Consider the following 13,848-nt stretch of genomic DNA (forward strand, 5'->3'; position numbering starts at 1 on the left):
AGGCAGCTTGATATAATATGAAGAGCACATGCTTTGCAGACAAAATGCTGAGTTCTAATATTCATGGCTTAAGAGTCACTTGTCAGCTCTATGAAGTTAGGGAAATTACTGAGGCTCAGAGAAGTTTTGATTGCCTCCCTAAAAAAAGAGAATAATATTACATGCCTGTCTGGATGCTGGTAGGATAAGACATAACACACACACACACACAGCACCAAGAACACAGCAAGTGCTCAAAAACCGGTTGCTATTATCTTGACCTCTAAGTTTCTTAAAAGTTTGAAAGTAAGCAAGTATTTTATTATAGCTTTTAAAAATAAGCAAAAATTGCTAAAGTAGTACTCATACTGATAAGTTTAGCATAAAATGTCTCATCTTTATCACACTGTTTTTGGAAAGAGTGTCCTATTTAAGAACCTTAAGGATGTTTGTATTCTTAATCTCAGCAATCCTATGCCTAGGAATTTACCCAAAGGAAAATAATAAAATAAAAACTTATACACATTATGATGTTCACTGTATTTGACCATTAAAATAAATTACTGTTTAATTGTCTAATATCAGGCTAGGGGAATGATTTTGTAAGTTATACCAACAAAAAACAACAATCGTGAAAATAAAGAAACATGGAAAAATATTTAGGGTAAATTAAAATTAAAAATATGCATGCTGTGACTTATAACCATGAAAATATATATTCATATATTCAAAGACTTTTACACAAAGATTAAAAGAATTCTATGTGGGATTGGAATTACAATTTTTCCCTAATCCAAAAAATTGTAAAATGTTGTTACATTCTACTTAACAAATTAAGGTGTACTTAACCTAAGAGAGTTATATATTCAACAGTCATAATTTATACTCCTGCTCTGGTAAGGGCACACTGACTGCATTCTTGGTAGCACAGAAAGCCTGGAACTACGCATATTGTTTTCTCTGCTGTACTATCTCAGGCAAACACTTACTTGAGAAACTGGCTCTTAGCTGTACTTGGGTCACCAACAATGCAAACATTTATGTCCCCTCGAAGAGAGGTTCCTTCCCCTGTTGTCTTTGGAACACCACCAAAGAGCATCAGCAAGACACCCCGTTTTACTTCGTCATTGCCTGAAATGAAAACCCAAGGTATTTTTCAACATGAGGTTAAACAATTTCACAGGAAACTACAAAGGCATATTTACCAACCAAAAGAGCAGAGACAGCTGAAGCAAAGCTAAGACTAGAGTAAAAATATCTGGTTCTTGTCCTGTGAACGTAAAGTCACCCAGTCACTGTCCTAATGTCTTCACCTTATCATAGATGCCAATGCTCACCATTCTAAGAGCCTCTCCTTGTCCGTAAGTCCTACTTCCTAAACAAAGCCTTTCCCTATGTCACAGTCCTCAAATATCTCTCCCCATAAATAAACTATGTCCACTACAGCCTACCACATTTACTAGTTCTTTCTAAAGGCAAGTCTTACAGCTCTACCAAGAGTTTGAGGAAATGGTCCATGACTTACTTCTTTTGTATCAGGTACAGTGACCCGTGCTGAATATAAATACAAGCTAATTGAACTGATATGGATTAGATAAGATGCTGAATGTGATTTACAGCTGCTTCTAAGAACTGTTTATAAATGCAATATAAGAAGGAAATGCACAATTTAAAAAAAAGACAACACCAGATTTTTAGAAATGTGATACGGGAAGAAACATTTTTCCGTTTTAATTATTATGACTTTCTGTGAATTCCATCAACAAAGTGCTAGGTACATTTATACAAAACACTCCTTAAAAGCAAAAAATTAAAAATCCATTCCATAAACAAAATTTCTCTGACTCATAACCTATATGAAACAAATGTGTTGGAGGTGTGGTAGTTTTAAAATGGTCCACAAATTATTTGATAATCCCCTTTTCTAGATGGAGCTTAATTCTCCTCTCCTTAAGTGTGGCTGGGCTTAGCAACTTGCTTCCCACAAATAGCCTATGGTAGAAGTGAAGGTGTGTAACTTCTGACACTAGGTCCTGAGAAGCACTTTGCTTCCTCCTTGCTCTGCTCTCTTGGATTGCAGGCTCTGGGGGAAGCCAGCTGCTGTGTTGTGAGGACACTGAACCAGCCCAATGGAAGAGACTCATGTGGCAAGGAACTGAGGCTTCCAGCTGACAACTAGCACTAACATAAGCAGTGAGTGAGCTCCCTTGTCAGTGGATTCTCCAGCCCAAGTCAAGCCTTCAGATGACTGCAGCCCCAGATGACGTCTTGGCTACAAACTCGTTAGAGACTGAGCCAGAACCACCTAGCTAAGTCTCTCTCAAATTTCTGACCTATATTCTGTATGAGATAATGTTTGTTGCTTCAAGCCATGAAGTTTTGGGATAATTTGTTATGTAGCAACAGATTAATTTACGGGGGAATGGAGCAACATAAAATTTGACACCTACTCATTATAAGGGAGGACATTCTAAAATCCACAAAGGATTATTAACATAAAGAATTTCAGTTCAATTTCATTGACCAAATATTTAAGTAGAAAAAAAGGTTAACTTTCAATGATTAAAAGTATATACCTAGGGACTTCCCTGGTAGTCCAGTGCTTAAGAGTCTGCCATCCAATGCAGGGCACGCGGGTTCAATCCCTGGTCAGGGAACTAAGATCCCACGTACCGCGGTGCAACTAAGCCCGTGTACCACAACTAGAGAGCCTGCATACCACAACTACTGAGCCTGCATGCTCTAGAGCCCGTGTGCCACAACTAGAGAGAAGCCCGTGCACTGCAATGAAGAGCCCGCACACCACAATGAAAGATCCCATGTGCCGCAATGAAGACCCGATACAGGCAAATAAATAAATAAATACTTGTAAAAATCCCAATAGCTTAAAAATATATGTATATACCTAAGAGAAATACCCATAATCTTATGAATTCTTGCCATAACTCCAACTGAAAATGGAAGATAAGGATGGAAAAAACAAGGGTAAAGCATGAGATCTGAAAATTTAGTCAAATCCTCAACACACAAGGGGATTTAATGACAGTGAGCAGCTAGTAACCAAGAGCTAAGAAAATATGAAAGAAACCACAAGGTATAGGCATAGTACATATAACCAAAAAACATCAAGAAATCTCTCTCCACCATGAAAACTAAAAAGAAAAACAAGATCAGGATATTAATCTGGCATATTAGAATATACTTAAGTGCAGTTCTATCCTAAAGCCAGAAAAAAAGAAGACTAAATGACCTTTTTAAAAAACATTGTGGTAGAGTGACGGGGGCTTGGTGATGGCCGCCCTGCAGGTGCACAAACGGCTGTTGGGAGGCTGCTGTGTGGCGGCCGCCCAGACCTTCTCTGTCTGAGCCGTGGTTCATGAGTCCGGGGTCCCGTTTCCTGGAACCTTCATATTTAAAGTACTACATGAAAACGAAAAGAAAGGTGATGAATGCCACCGGCAAGCTGAGATTGAGTCCTAATGAGGAAGCCTTCATTTTAAAGGAAGATTATGAAAGAAGACAAAAACTAAGATTGCTACAGGTTCGAGAACAAGAAAGAGATATTGCTTTACAAATAAGAGAAGATATAAAACAGGAGAAATCAGCAACTCACTCGTTTGGCAGAAGAACTAAGGACAGAATGGGAGGAATCACCAACTCAGAAAATAAAGAACTTGGAAGTTTAAGAAATATGGGAGAGGGGCATCAACAAGCCAAAGAAAATGTAAGTGAGCACTTATTTGACTACCTGCCTGTGGTAGTGATACTTGTTAAAAGTAGATTACAGTTGTTAGACACTTATAAAAATGTTTTCATGTATAGAATTTGCTGTGGGCAGTCCGAACTTTTTTGTAAATTTAATATAATTTAAGAATTCTGCTAGGTTCATTTCCTAGTAAGAGTCATGTCAAGAATAATCTATTTCCAATGATGTTTAAGTTAACATTATTCTCTAACAAATTTATGGTTACCAAAGGGGGAAGGTGGGAAGGATAAATTAGAAAGTTCGGATTAATATATACACAGTACTATGTATAAAATAGATAACCAACAATGACCTAGTGGATGGCACAGGAAACTATACTCAATATTTTGTAATAACCTATAAAGGAAAAGAATCTGAACAAGAATATATATATATGTATATAACTGAATCACTGTGCTGTATACCTGAAACTAACACAACATTGTAAATCAACTATACTTCAATTAAAAAAAAACAAACATTATTCTCTTCCAGTCCTTAACTATCTGTGTAAATAAAATAGTAACCTTCAGAAAAAAAAATGTGGTAAAATATACACAACTTTTAAGTGGTTCAGTGGAATTAAGTACATTCACCATCTTTTATAACCATCACCCCTATCCATTTCTAGAACTTTTCATCATCCCAAACAGAAACTCTATCCATTAAACAACAATTCCCTATTTCCCTCCCCACCAGGTAACCTCTTTCTACTTTGTCTCTGTGAATTTACCTGTTCTAAGTACCTCATTTTAAGTGGAATTGTATAATATCTGTCCTTTTACAAATGACTTTTTAAAACCCCTTCTAAACCCACTAAAAAACTTTCATAATCTGATTTGTGTGTTTTAAGAAGTCACATGTTGCTGTTTTATAATCATTATTTTGATTTCAAGTTTATGCCACAAATGGATAGAACTCTTACCATGTATAGTAGGGAACAGGCTTGTACAAAGATTGTGGTATAGATTTTTATCTTGACTCATTTCAAACACTTTCTCCCATTCCTTCACAGTCATTTGGTTCTTAATGCTCTCAGCTGTCTGTTCCTCATCTCGGAGCTCTTTTCCTCCGAACTGAGGGGTGGAGAAGAAAGGAAAAAAATAGTAGTATAGAAATAGTCAAAATAATGTGAAAGAGAAGAAACATCACCACAAACGAAATATAGCCTGGGAGGTCAACTTCAGAATCTGCTGACTGTAAAGGTTTTTTAAAAAAATCTCCTAACCAGTACGGCCTAAGTTAAGACACTGAAGAGCTTGTCATTTGTCCAGTGATTTAAAAATAACAAAAAAAGCTACCACCATTGTTTTGTATTGCTATCTAAATGAATCTAGATGCTCATGAGATGAGCCATAATAAAATGTTAATCACTGATATGAAGATGAAAATGAAGAAACAGAATATTATGTTCACCACTCATTTTCCAAACTGTTCCTCACTGCTTTCCCCACCTGGAACAAAATCAAGCTCTAAACAACTACAGTACCAGGGGTCAATCACTCTCAGAAAGAGCAATATACTGTACTTCCCAGATTACTAAATTTTTCTACTTGTACTATCTCGAGGAGCGTGACAGAGGAACTTTAACAATTAAAAACAGAAAAACCACCATGAATAATAATAGTACCAATGCTCTTAAAGCATTGAGCTCTTATGTACAAAAATAAGACTTTTCCTTAAGATCGGGAAGACAGATGTGAAAAAATCTGGTTTTAAAACTAAAGAACAAATCTCAACCCAACCCCATCTTTAACACTGAATTTGCAGCAGCCTCAGGGGATGCCTTTCTTAAGCTTTGCCATTCTACTAAGAAGACTCACCCTCGGGTTGGTTGGTGCAACACAGCAGGCAAGAAAGACCAGCCTGTATGAAAGATCCCTAACACCAAGTGCCCGGAGCCCTCGAATGCCTTCTGTCTCATATCCATCAACACCACTGACACGGTAATTAGTTTCTGCACGTGCTCCTGAAACATTGAATGATAGATTGTTTCACAGCTCAAATACTGAAGGTGCTGAGAATCAAAACTGCTCAGATAAACGAAACCTATAAATGCAAAAATTTCATTTAGGCTTTGAAATTTTTCAGAACAGTAGCTTTTATAGCAAACCAATTTGTTTTTATTCTCATCATAGTTCCTCGCTCACCCTCTGACTGGTAGCCAAAAATAAGACAAGGAAGATGCAAGAAGCTAGATACTCTGCAGTTCAGGTAACTGAGAATTTGTTAAATTTGAGCCACAGATTACCGACCTGGTATGCTAAGCTTAGACACGTCAGGCACAACAATCAGCGTCCCTGTAAAGTCACACTTGTCACCAGCTTGAGCTGACTCCACAGCTTCAGCCCTCAAGATCACTTCTAAACTGCGGGGGATACTCCCTCGAGGAAGCTCAGCTTGAGTCTCTTGAATACGAACCTATAACAAAGACAAATAAATGTGTTCCATCTTCCTCTAAATTGTCAGGGAAATTTTATGAAAAATTTCACATCTCTTATACCCTCCACCTCAACACAACTGTTAACATTACTTAAGACACACATATTTTTACTGTATTATTTGAAAGAAGTTGCAAAAATCAAGATACTTCACCCCCAAATATTTTAGCACTCACCTCCTAAGAATAAAGACAATCTCCTATGTAACCAAAATACCATCAATCACACCAAGAGATTTAAATATTTAATTCCATAATGACTTCTTTATCTAGTCCGTCTTCAAATTTCCCCAGTTGTCAAGAATGTCCTTTATTACAGCTGTTTTTTTTTCCCCCAAACCAAGACCCAACCTGAATTCATATTTTGTATTTGGTTGTTATATCATGTTCTTTATCAAATATAAAGCATCTTTTACCCAAAGTTGTTGGTAAGAACACATGTTTCCTATAAACCAAGTATCAGAATAAAACAAGAAAACTAAGTAAGGACTAAAAACTGAATCTAATATAAATTATTTATTTTAGTCCGGTACTCATTCTCCAGTGCTTGAGCTGCTGCAACTTTTCTCTTTGCCTATACCAGAGTTACTAAGCCCTGAAGAGCTTTAGCCCCTTCATTCTTACTGCTACCATGCAACTCTTGCCCAGTTAACTACAACTACCTATTAGTCTCTTGTTAAATACCACGCACAGTTGTCTCATCAATCTTCCTTTAACAAAGAAAAATTCACATCATCTGAAAACGTATTCCCCTTGCTTATCAAGATAGGTCCAAGCTTCTCAATCTGAGATTTAAGGCTCCAAGTACTTCCATGCCTCATACCAAATCATCTCTCAGATGATCTCCAATTTGGTTACTCTACTTTAATCATGATAATCCTCACTGCTATTGACAAGCATGTTCATTTTCACCTGTCCTTTTATTTATGCCTTCCTCCCTCCTAACCACCAACTCCAAGTCTTACACCAACAAGTCTCTACTTCTTCAAAAATCTTCCTAACTCTAGCTTGTAATAATAATAATAACAGTAATAATAATAATGGTTACTGTTTATTCTTTGACAAATACATTTTATTTGCCTGAAGGAGCTTCCAATCCAAGTTATTAAAGGTTAGAACACATTTATATACTGATAATTGAAATTTGCATTACAAATTTTTAGCTTAAATCTGTAGTCACACTTGACGAACCTTGACTTACATAAAAACTGAGTTTAACATTGCCTAAGTAAGCTTATAATAATAATTACAAGTGCCTAGAAGTGAATTATTAGCATAGGCTGAATCTGACTTCAAGAGAAATTAATAAGCACCTTTTGAAAATCAACGAATCTCGATTTATTTGTATCCAGCAGGAATCTCCTTCTGTTGGCACAAACTGGATTCCGGCAGATGTTTGGCTGGGTGTATCTGAATTGCTGTTCTACATCCTTGATCACTGTCTGACAGTCCAAGCACAGGAAAGTTCCGCTCACAAGCTCTGGATGAACTGGGTGAGTCCGTACCACCTGCCCACTGATGCGAGTGAGCAAACCAATTCTGGATGAGTTGAGTTCTCGAATTCTGTTTAAAGACAGATATTGCATTAGTAAGTATTCATTTTCAAACTAAAAATTTTCACTTTTAATGAGAGGATATTCAATGATAATTTATGCTTAAAATAACAACAACAACAAAATAAGAGACAAGGTATTCTTTGGACTCTCCTACAAGAATAATTTAATCAACATGCCCATTCCTGAAGTATAATGTACATGCATCCACAACAAAATACATAAATGAATAAATAAGAAAAACTAAGTAAAGGACATGAAAGAAATGCAACTACAATTATAAAACAGAATGATCCCATTTTTGTTTTATATGCAAATATATTTTTTTCTTACCTACATTTCTAAATAAGCATTTTCACAGTAAAGTTATCCTTGGGAAAAATTTTCGGGACAAATTTTTTTCTGAACTTGAAGGTTTAGAAAACACTGTATTTCACAAACCCATTTTTTATTAAATAACTTGTAATTTTATAAGTAATTTTAGTAGTTTAAGCTTTCAAAATATCACTTCAATTTCCTCCAACAGATTTATTCTTTAAATAACTGCTAAAGAGGAGAACAGTTTAAAAGCTATGCTATTTAAGCTCTTGACAATTCATTAATTTTTGTGACTGTTCTCAGTTTTCATATTTTCTCACTGAACTAATTTTTCACCTCAACATCCCTTAAAAGGTGTCCTAAAATACTATAATCCCCAGAAATTGCTTCACTTAACATACTTCCCATCCCGTTTTCCTGGAAATACATATTTTCCAAAACTAAATCTTCTGGATAACTGGATATAACTCTTTATAGACCTAAGACTACAACCTTCTGAGCTTTCTGCCAATTAAGTGATGCCTATACTATTTGGGGAATTTTTTTTTTTCCAAGAAGGGTTTCTTACTTGTGTCTGGTAGGAAGATCTTGGAATGCAACATAAAAATCCTTGGCAAGAGGGATCTCTTTACGGTCTTTGACAAAGGTTTTCAAGGCCCGACATAGATAAGGGTAAACTCTGAAAAACAAACAAAAAGTAAATCAACTGACAACTTCAAGAGGCTTACCAAGGGCTCCTTCCCCTTATGCTTCCCAAAAGCTGAAACTAAGGAATTTCATCTGGTTACAACCAAGCTTTAGAATTTAACTCTGCAGGACACTTCTATCATCTGGTCTAGGTTTAGAGCATCTTCAATCCTCTCCTATTCCACCATAAATACATCTAAGACAACAGAAACACCAAAGATAAAATACTGCTCCTGAATACCTATTATTTTTAAATACTCATTTAGCATGCACACGGCAGGTCACTCCTCTGTCCAAGATGACTCTGCCTGAACCACCTGGGCAGTATACTACCTAGCAAGGCAGCCTCCCATTTGGTGTCAAGGCCTACTATTTTCTTCCAGGTTTAATTCTTGATTGACAGGAAGTAGATAAGGGCAGGGAAAGAATTTGTGTACTGATTTGAGAGCAAGTTGGCAGAAACGTTTCACTTGACTGGTTAGATGGAAGTGTGCACGTTCTCTTAAGTTTTAAATAGCTGAGGCAGCTTGGTTTAAGTGGTAGGATCTGGAAGTCCTCTGAAAAATCAGCTACTTTCAGGACACAGAACTGCGGCACGGTCTGTGCATGAGGTACAGGCATAGGTGTTTCCACCAACAGCCCTGACTTTCTACCTCCCTCTCACTTGTCAGTACAACTTTTCCTGCTACATACTATCACAATAAACTCTGCTGCTTATCCCTCCAACCATTCTTGATAGCTTGATAGCCATATATGACTAAAAACACCCAGACAAATCCTCCATCTCCCAGTATACCAGGTAAAAGAACAAGACTGTGACTGCTTACTCCTGGGTCTTCATTTCTCTTTCGTAACAGTCCACAGTGTTTATTTTAACCTGATTTTATTTAAACTAAGTTTTGTGTAGAAAGATATTTCTGGCTTTATATAGCAATTGAAAGCAAAACAAAAGCCTAATGTCTAATTTCTGCCAAAAAAATACCATTCAGCTTTTAAAATGTTTCAAGGGATTTTATATGATATGGGGAGGGGGAGTGGATTAAATGAATGACATAGCAATAGCACTGAAGCCTGACACAAAGTAAGCAATCCTCTTAACACCTGGAAAAACTACATAGAAAACAAAAGTTTTCAACATTCGCATGAGAAAAATAGTCAACTCCACAAAGGCCTAAATTAGTTCAGAGCAGCAATAAAATGACCACTGGCTGTATCAAAGGGCCTCTGTGACAGCTGCCTTTTTGCCTCACAAATGAACACTTCCGTTCTAAGAAGAGCTGGCTTCCCGGGGTCCATGTCTATTTAAAGTAAAGATTAATACACCAAACCTATAGAACTCCTCTTGAATGGTGGTGGAAAGTTGCTGGTTAAATTGCTCCAGGTCCAAAAAACTCACAACCAATGTGTTTCTCTCGGGACGAATTAACTCCTCAGCTAACTGCAAGTATTTAATTTCTCCATCGCTGTTCTGGAACCTGTAGATACATGCAAGTCAGATTAAACCGAAGAATTAGGCAGCAAAAAGAAGAATGTGAATGCCTGATAATTCAGCATATTGGTTAAAGACCATCAGCTTTAGGGTCAGACAGGCCCATTTTAGTAGTTGTATAACTTGGGGCAAGTTACTTACCTATTCTAAACCTGTTCCTCTTCTGTTTGAAAATAATAATAATAAAAAAGATTAGAACATCATCTTATCTCCTAAGATAACTGTGAAGATTAAATGAGAGAATGCCTTTAAAATGTTTTGTACAAAGCTGGGAACATAGGAAAACCACGTCTTAAGATTTAAATCTGAATTTCTTGATTTAACACTTTCCAATCTGAACTGTATATACCAACAATAAAAGAATAGTTAGTATTTGTTGATTAGAAAATATTAAATCAAGAAATCCAGGTTAGGAGATTGGTTCAAGATGGCGGCGTAGAAGGACGTGTGCTCACTCCCTCTTGCGAGAGCACCTGAATCACAACTGCTGAACAACCATCGACAGGAAGACGCTGGAACTCACCAAAAAATATACCCCACATCCAAACACAAAGGAGAAGCTGCAATGAGACGGTAGGAGGGGTGCAATCACAATAAAATCAAATCCCATAACCGCTGGGTGGGTGACTCACAAACTGGAGAACAATTTTACCATGGAAATCCACCCACTGGAGTGAAGGTTCTGAGCCCCACGTCAGGCTTCCCAACCTGGGGGTCTGGCAATGGGAGGAGGAATTTCCAGAGAATCAGACTTTAAAGGCTACGGGGATTTGACTGCAGGACTTCCACAGGACTTGGGGAAACAGAGACTCCACTCTTGGAGGGCACACACAAAGTAGTGTGTGCATCGGGACCCAGGGGAAGGAGCAGTGACCCCGGGGGAGACTGAACCAGACCTACCTGCTAGTGTTGGAGGGTCTCCTGCAGAGGCGGGGGGTGGCTGTGGCACACCGTGGGGACAAGGACACTGGCAGCAGAAGTTCTGGGAAGTATTCCTTGGCGTGAGCCCTCCTGGTGTTGCCCACCAAAGAGCCTGTAGGCTCCAATGCTGGGTCGCCTCAGGCCAAACAACCAACAGGGAGGGAACTCAGCTCCACCCATCAGCAGACAAGTGGATTAAAGTTTTACTGAGCTCTGCCCACCAGAGCAACACCCAGCTCTACCCACCACCAGTCCCTCCCATCAGGAAGCTTGCACAAGCCTCTTAGATAGCCTCATCCACCAGAGGACAGACAGCAGAAGCAAGAAGAGCTACAATCCTGCAGCCTGTGGAACGAAAACCACATTCACAGAGAGACAGACAAAATAAAAAGGCAGAGGACTATGTACCAGGTGAAGGAACAAGATAAGACCCCAGATAAACAATTAAATGAAGTGGAGATAGGTAACCTTCCAGAAAAAGAATTCAGAATAATGATAGCGAAGACGATCCAGGACCTCGGAAAAAGAATAGAGGCAAAGATCGAGAAAATGTAAGAAATGTTTAACAAAGACCTAGAAGAAGTAAAAAACAAACAAAGATGAATAATACAATAACTGAAATGAAAAATACACTAGAAGGAATCAGCAGAATAACTGAGACAGAAGAATGGATAAGTGACCTGGAAAACAGAATGGTGGAATTCACTGCCGCAGAACAGAATAAAGAAAAAAAAAGAAAAGAAATGAAGACAGCCTAAGAGACCTCTGGGACAACATTAAACGCAACAACATTCACATTATAGGGGTCCCAGAAGGAGAAGAGAGAGAGAAAGGACCAGAGAAAATATTTGAAGAGATTATAGTCGAAAACTTCCCTAACATGGGAAAGGAAATAGCCACCCAAGTCCAGGAAGCGCAGAGAGTCCCATACAGGATAAACCCAAAAGAAACACGCCAAGACACACAGTAATCAAATTGACAAAAATTAAAGACAAAGAAAAATTATTAAAGGCAACAAGGGAAAAACGACAAATAACACACAAGGGAACTCCCATAAGGTTAACAGCTGATTTCGCAGCAGAAACTCTACAAGCCAGAAGGGAGTGGCACGATATATTTAAAGTGATGAAAGGGAAGAACCTACAACCAAGATTACTCTACCCAGCAAGGATCTCATTCAGATTCGAAGGCGAAATCAAAAGCTTTACAAACAAAAGCTAAGAGAATTCAGCACCACCAAACCAGCTCTACAACAAATGCTAAAGGAACTTCTCTAAGTGGGAAACACAAGAGAAGAAAAGAACCTACAAAAACAAACCCAAAACAATTAAGAAAATGGTAATAGGAAAACACATATCGATAATTACCTTGAATGTGATTGAATTAAATGCTCCAACCAAAAGACACAGGCTTGCTGGATGGATACAAAAACAAGACCCATATATATGCTGTCTATAAGAGACCCATTTAAGACCTACGGACACATACAGACTGAAAGTGAGGGGATGGAAAAAGTTATTCCATGCAAATGGACATCAAAAGAAAGCTGGAGTAGCAATACTTCTATCAGATAAAATAGACTTTAAAATAAAGAATATTACAAGAGACAAGGACACTACATAATGATCAAGGGATCAATCCAAGAAGAAGATATAACAATTATAAACTTATAGGCACCCAAAATAGGAACACCTCAATACACAAGGCAAATGCTAACAGCTATAAAAGAGGATATCTATAGTAACACAATAATAGTGGGGGACTTTATAATGCCTCACTTACACCAAGAGACAGATCATCCAGACAGAAAATTAATAAGGAAACACAAGCTTTAAATGACACTGTAGACCAGATAGATTTAATTGATATTTATAGGACATTCCATCCGAAAACAGCAGATTACACTTTCTTCTCAAGTGCACACGGAACATTCTCCAGGATAGATCACATCTTGGGTCACAAAACAAACCTTGGTAAATTTAAGAAAACTGAAATCATATCAAGCATCTCTTCCAACCACAACGCTATGAGATTAGAAATCAATTACAGGCAAAAAACCGTAAAAAACACAAACACATGGAGGCTAAACAATATGTTACTAAATAACCAAGAGATCACTGAAAAAATCAAAAAATATCTAGAGACAAATGACAATGAAAACATGACAATCCAAAACCTATGGGATGTAGCAAAAGCAGTTCTAAGAGGGAAGTTTATAGCAATACAATCCTACCTCAAGAAACAAGAAAAATCTCAAATAAACAATCTAACCTTACACCTAAAGGAACTAGAGAAAGAAGAACAAACAAAACCCAAAGTTAGTAGAGGGAAAGAAATCATAAGGCTCAGAGCAAAAATAAATGAAATAAAAACAAAGAAACCAATAGCAAAGATCAATAAAACTAAAAGCTGGTTCTTTGAGAAGATAAACAAAACCGATAAACCTTTAGCCAGACTCATCAAGAAAAAGAGGGAGAGGACGCAAATCAATAAAATTAGAAATGAAAAAGGAGACGTGGGCTTCCCTGGCGGCGCAGTGGTTGAGAGTCTGCCTGCCAATGCAGGGGACACGGGTTCGAGCCCTGGTCTGGGAGGATCCCGCATGCTGCGGAGCAACTAGGCCCGTGAACCACGGCTACTGAGCCTGCGCGTCTGGAGCCTGTGCTCCGCAACAAGAGAGACCACGATAGTGAGAGGCCCGCGCACCGCGATGAAG

At 37.9% G+C, this 13,848-nt stretch overlaps 1 protein-coding gene across 1 annotated transcript in view; it reads right to left on the reverse strand.

Moving 5' to 3' along the window:
* Window positions 1-13,848, reverse strand: part of MCM6 (minichromosome maintenance complex component 6) — a 44,081-nt gene that overhangs the window by 23,350 nt on the left and 6,883 nt on the right. The window contains exons 2-8 of the mRNA XM_007192051.3: window positions 10,051-10,197; window positions 8,604-8,714; window positions 7,478-7,727; window positions 5,980-6,145; window positions 5,548-5,693; window positions 4,650-4,800; window positions 969-1,110 (exon numbers count right to left, since the gene is read on the reverse strand). Coding sequence (XP_007192113.2) covers window positions 969-1,110; window positions 4,650-4,800; window positions 5,548-5,693; window positions 5,980-6,145; window positions 7,478-7,727; window positions 8,604-8,714; window positions 10,051-10,197 — 1,113 coding nt within the window. The remainder of the gene's footprint in view (window positions 1-968; window positions 1,111-4,649; window positions 4,801-5,547; window positions 5,694-5,979; window positions 6,146-7,477; window positions 7,728-8,603; window positions 8,715-10,050; window positions 10,198-13,848) is intronic.

The sequence above is a fragment of the Balaenoptera acutorostrata genome, chromosome 8 (genome assembly GCF_949987535.1).
Source record: "Balaenoptera acutorostrata chromosome 8, mBalAcu1.1, whole genome shotgun sequence".
In the NCBI taxonomy this organism is placed as follows: Eukaryota; Metazoa; Chordata; class Mammalia; order Artiodactyla; family Balaenopteridae; genus Balaenoptera; species Balaenoptera acutorostrata.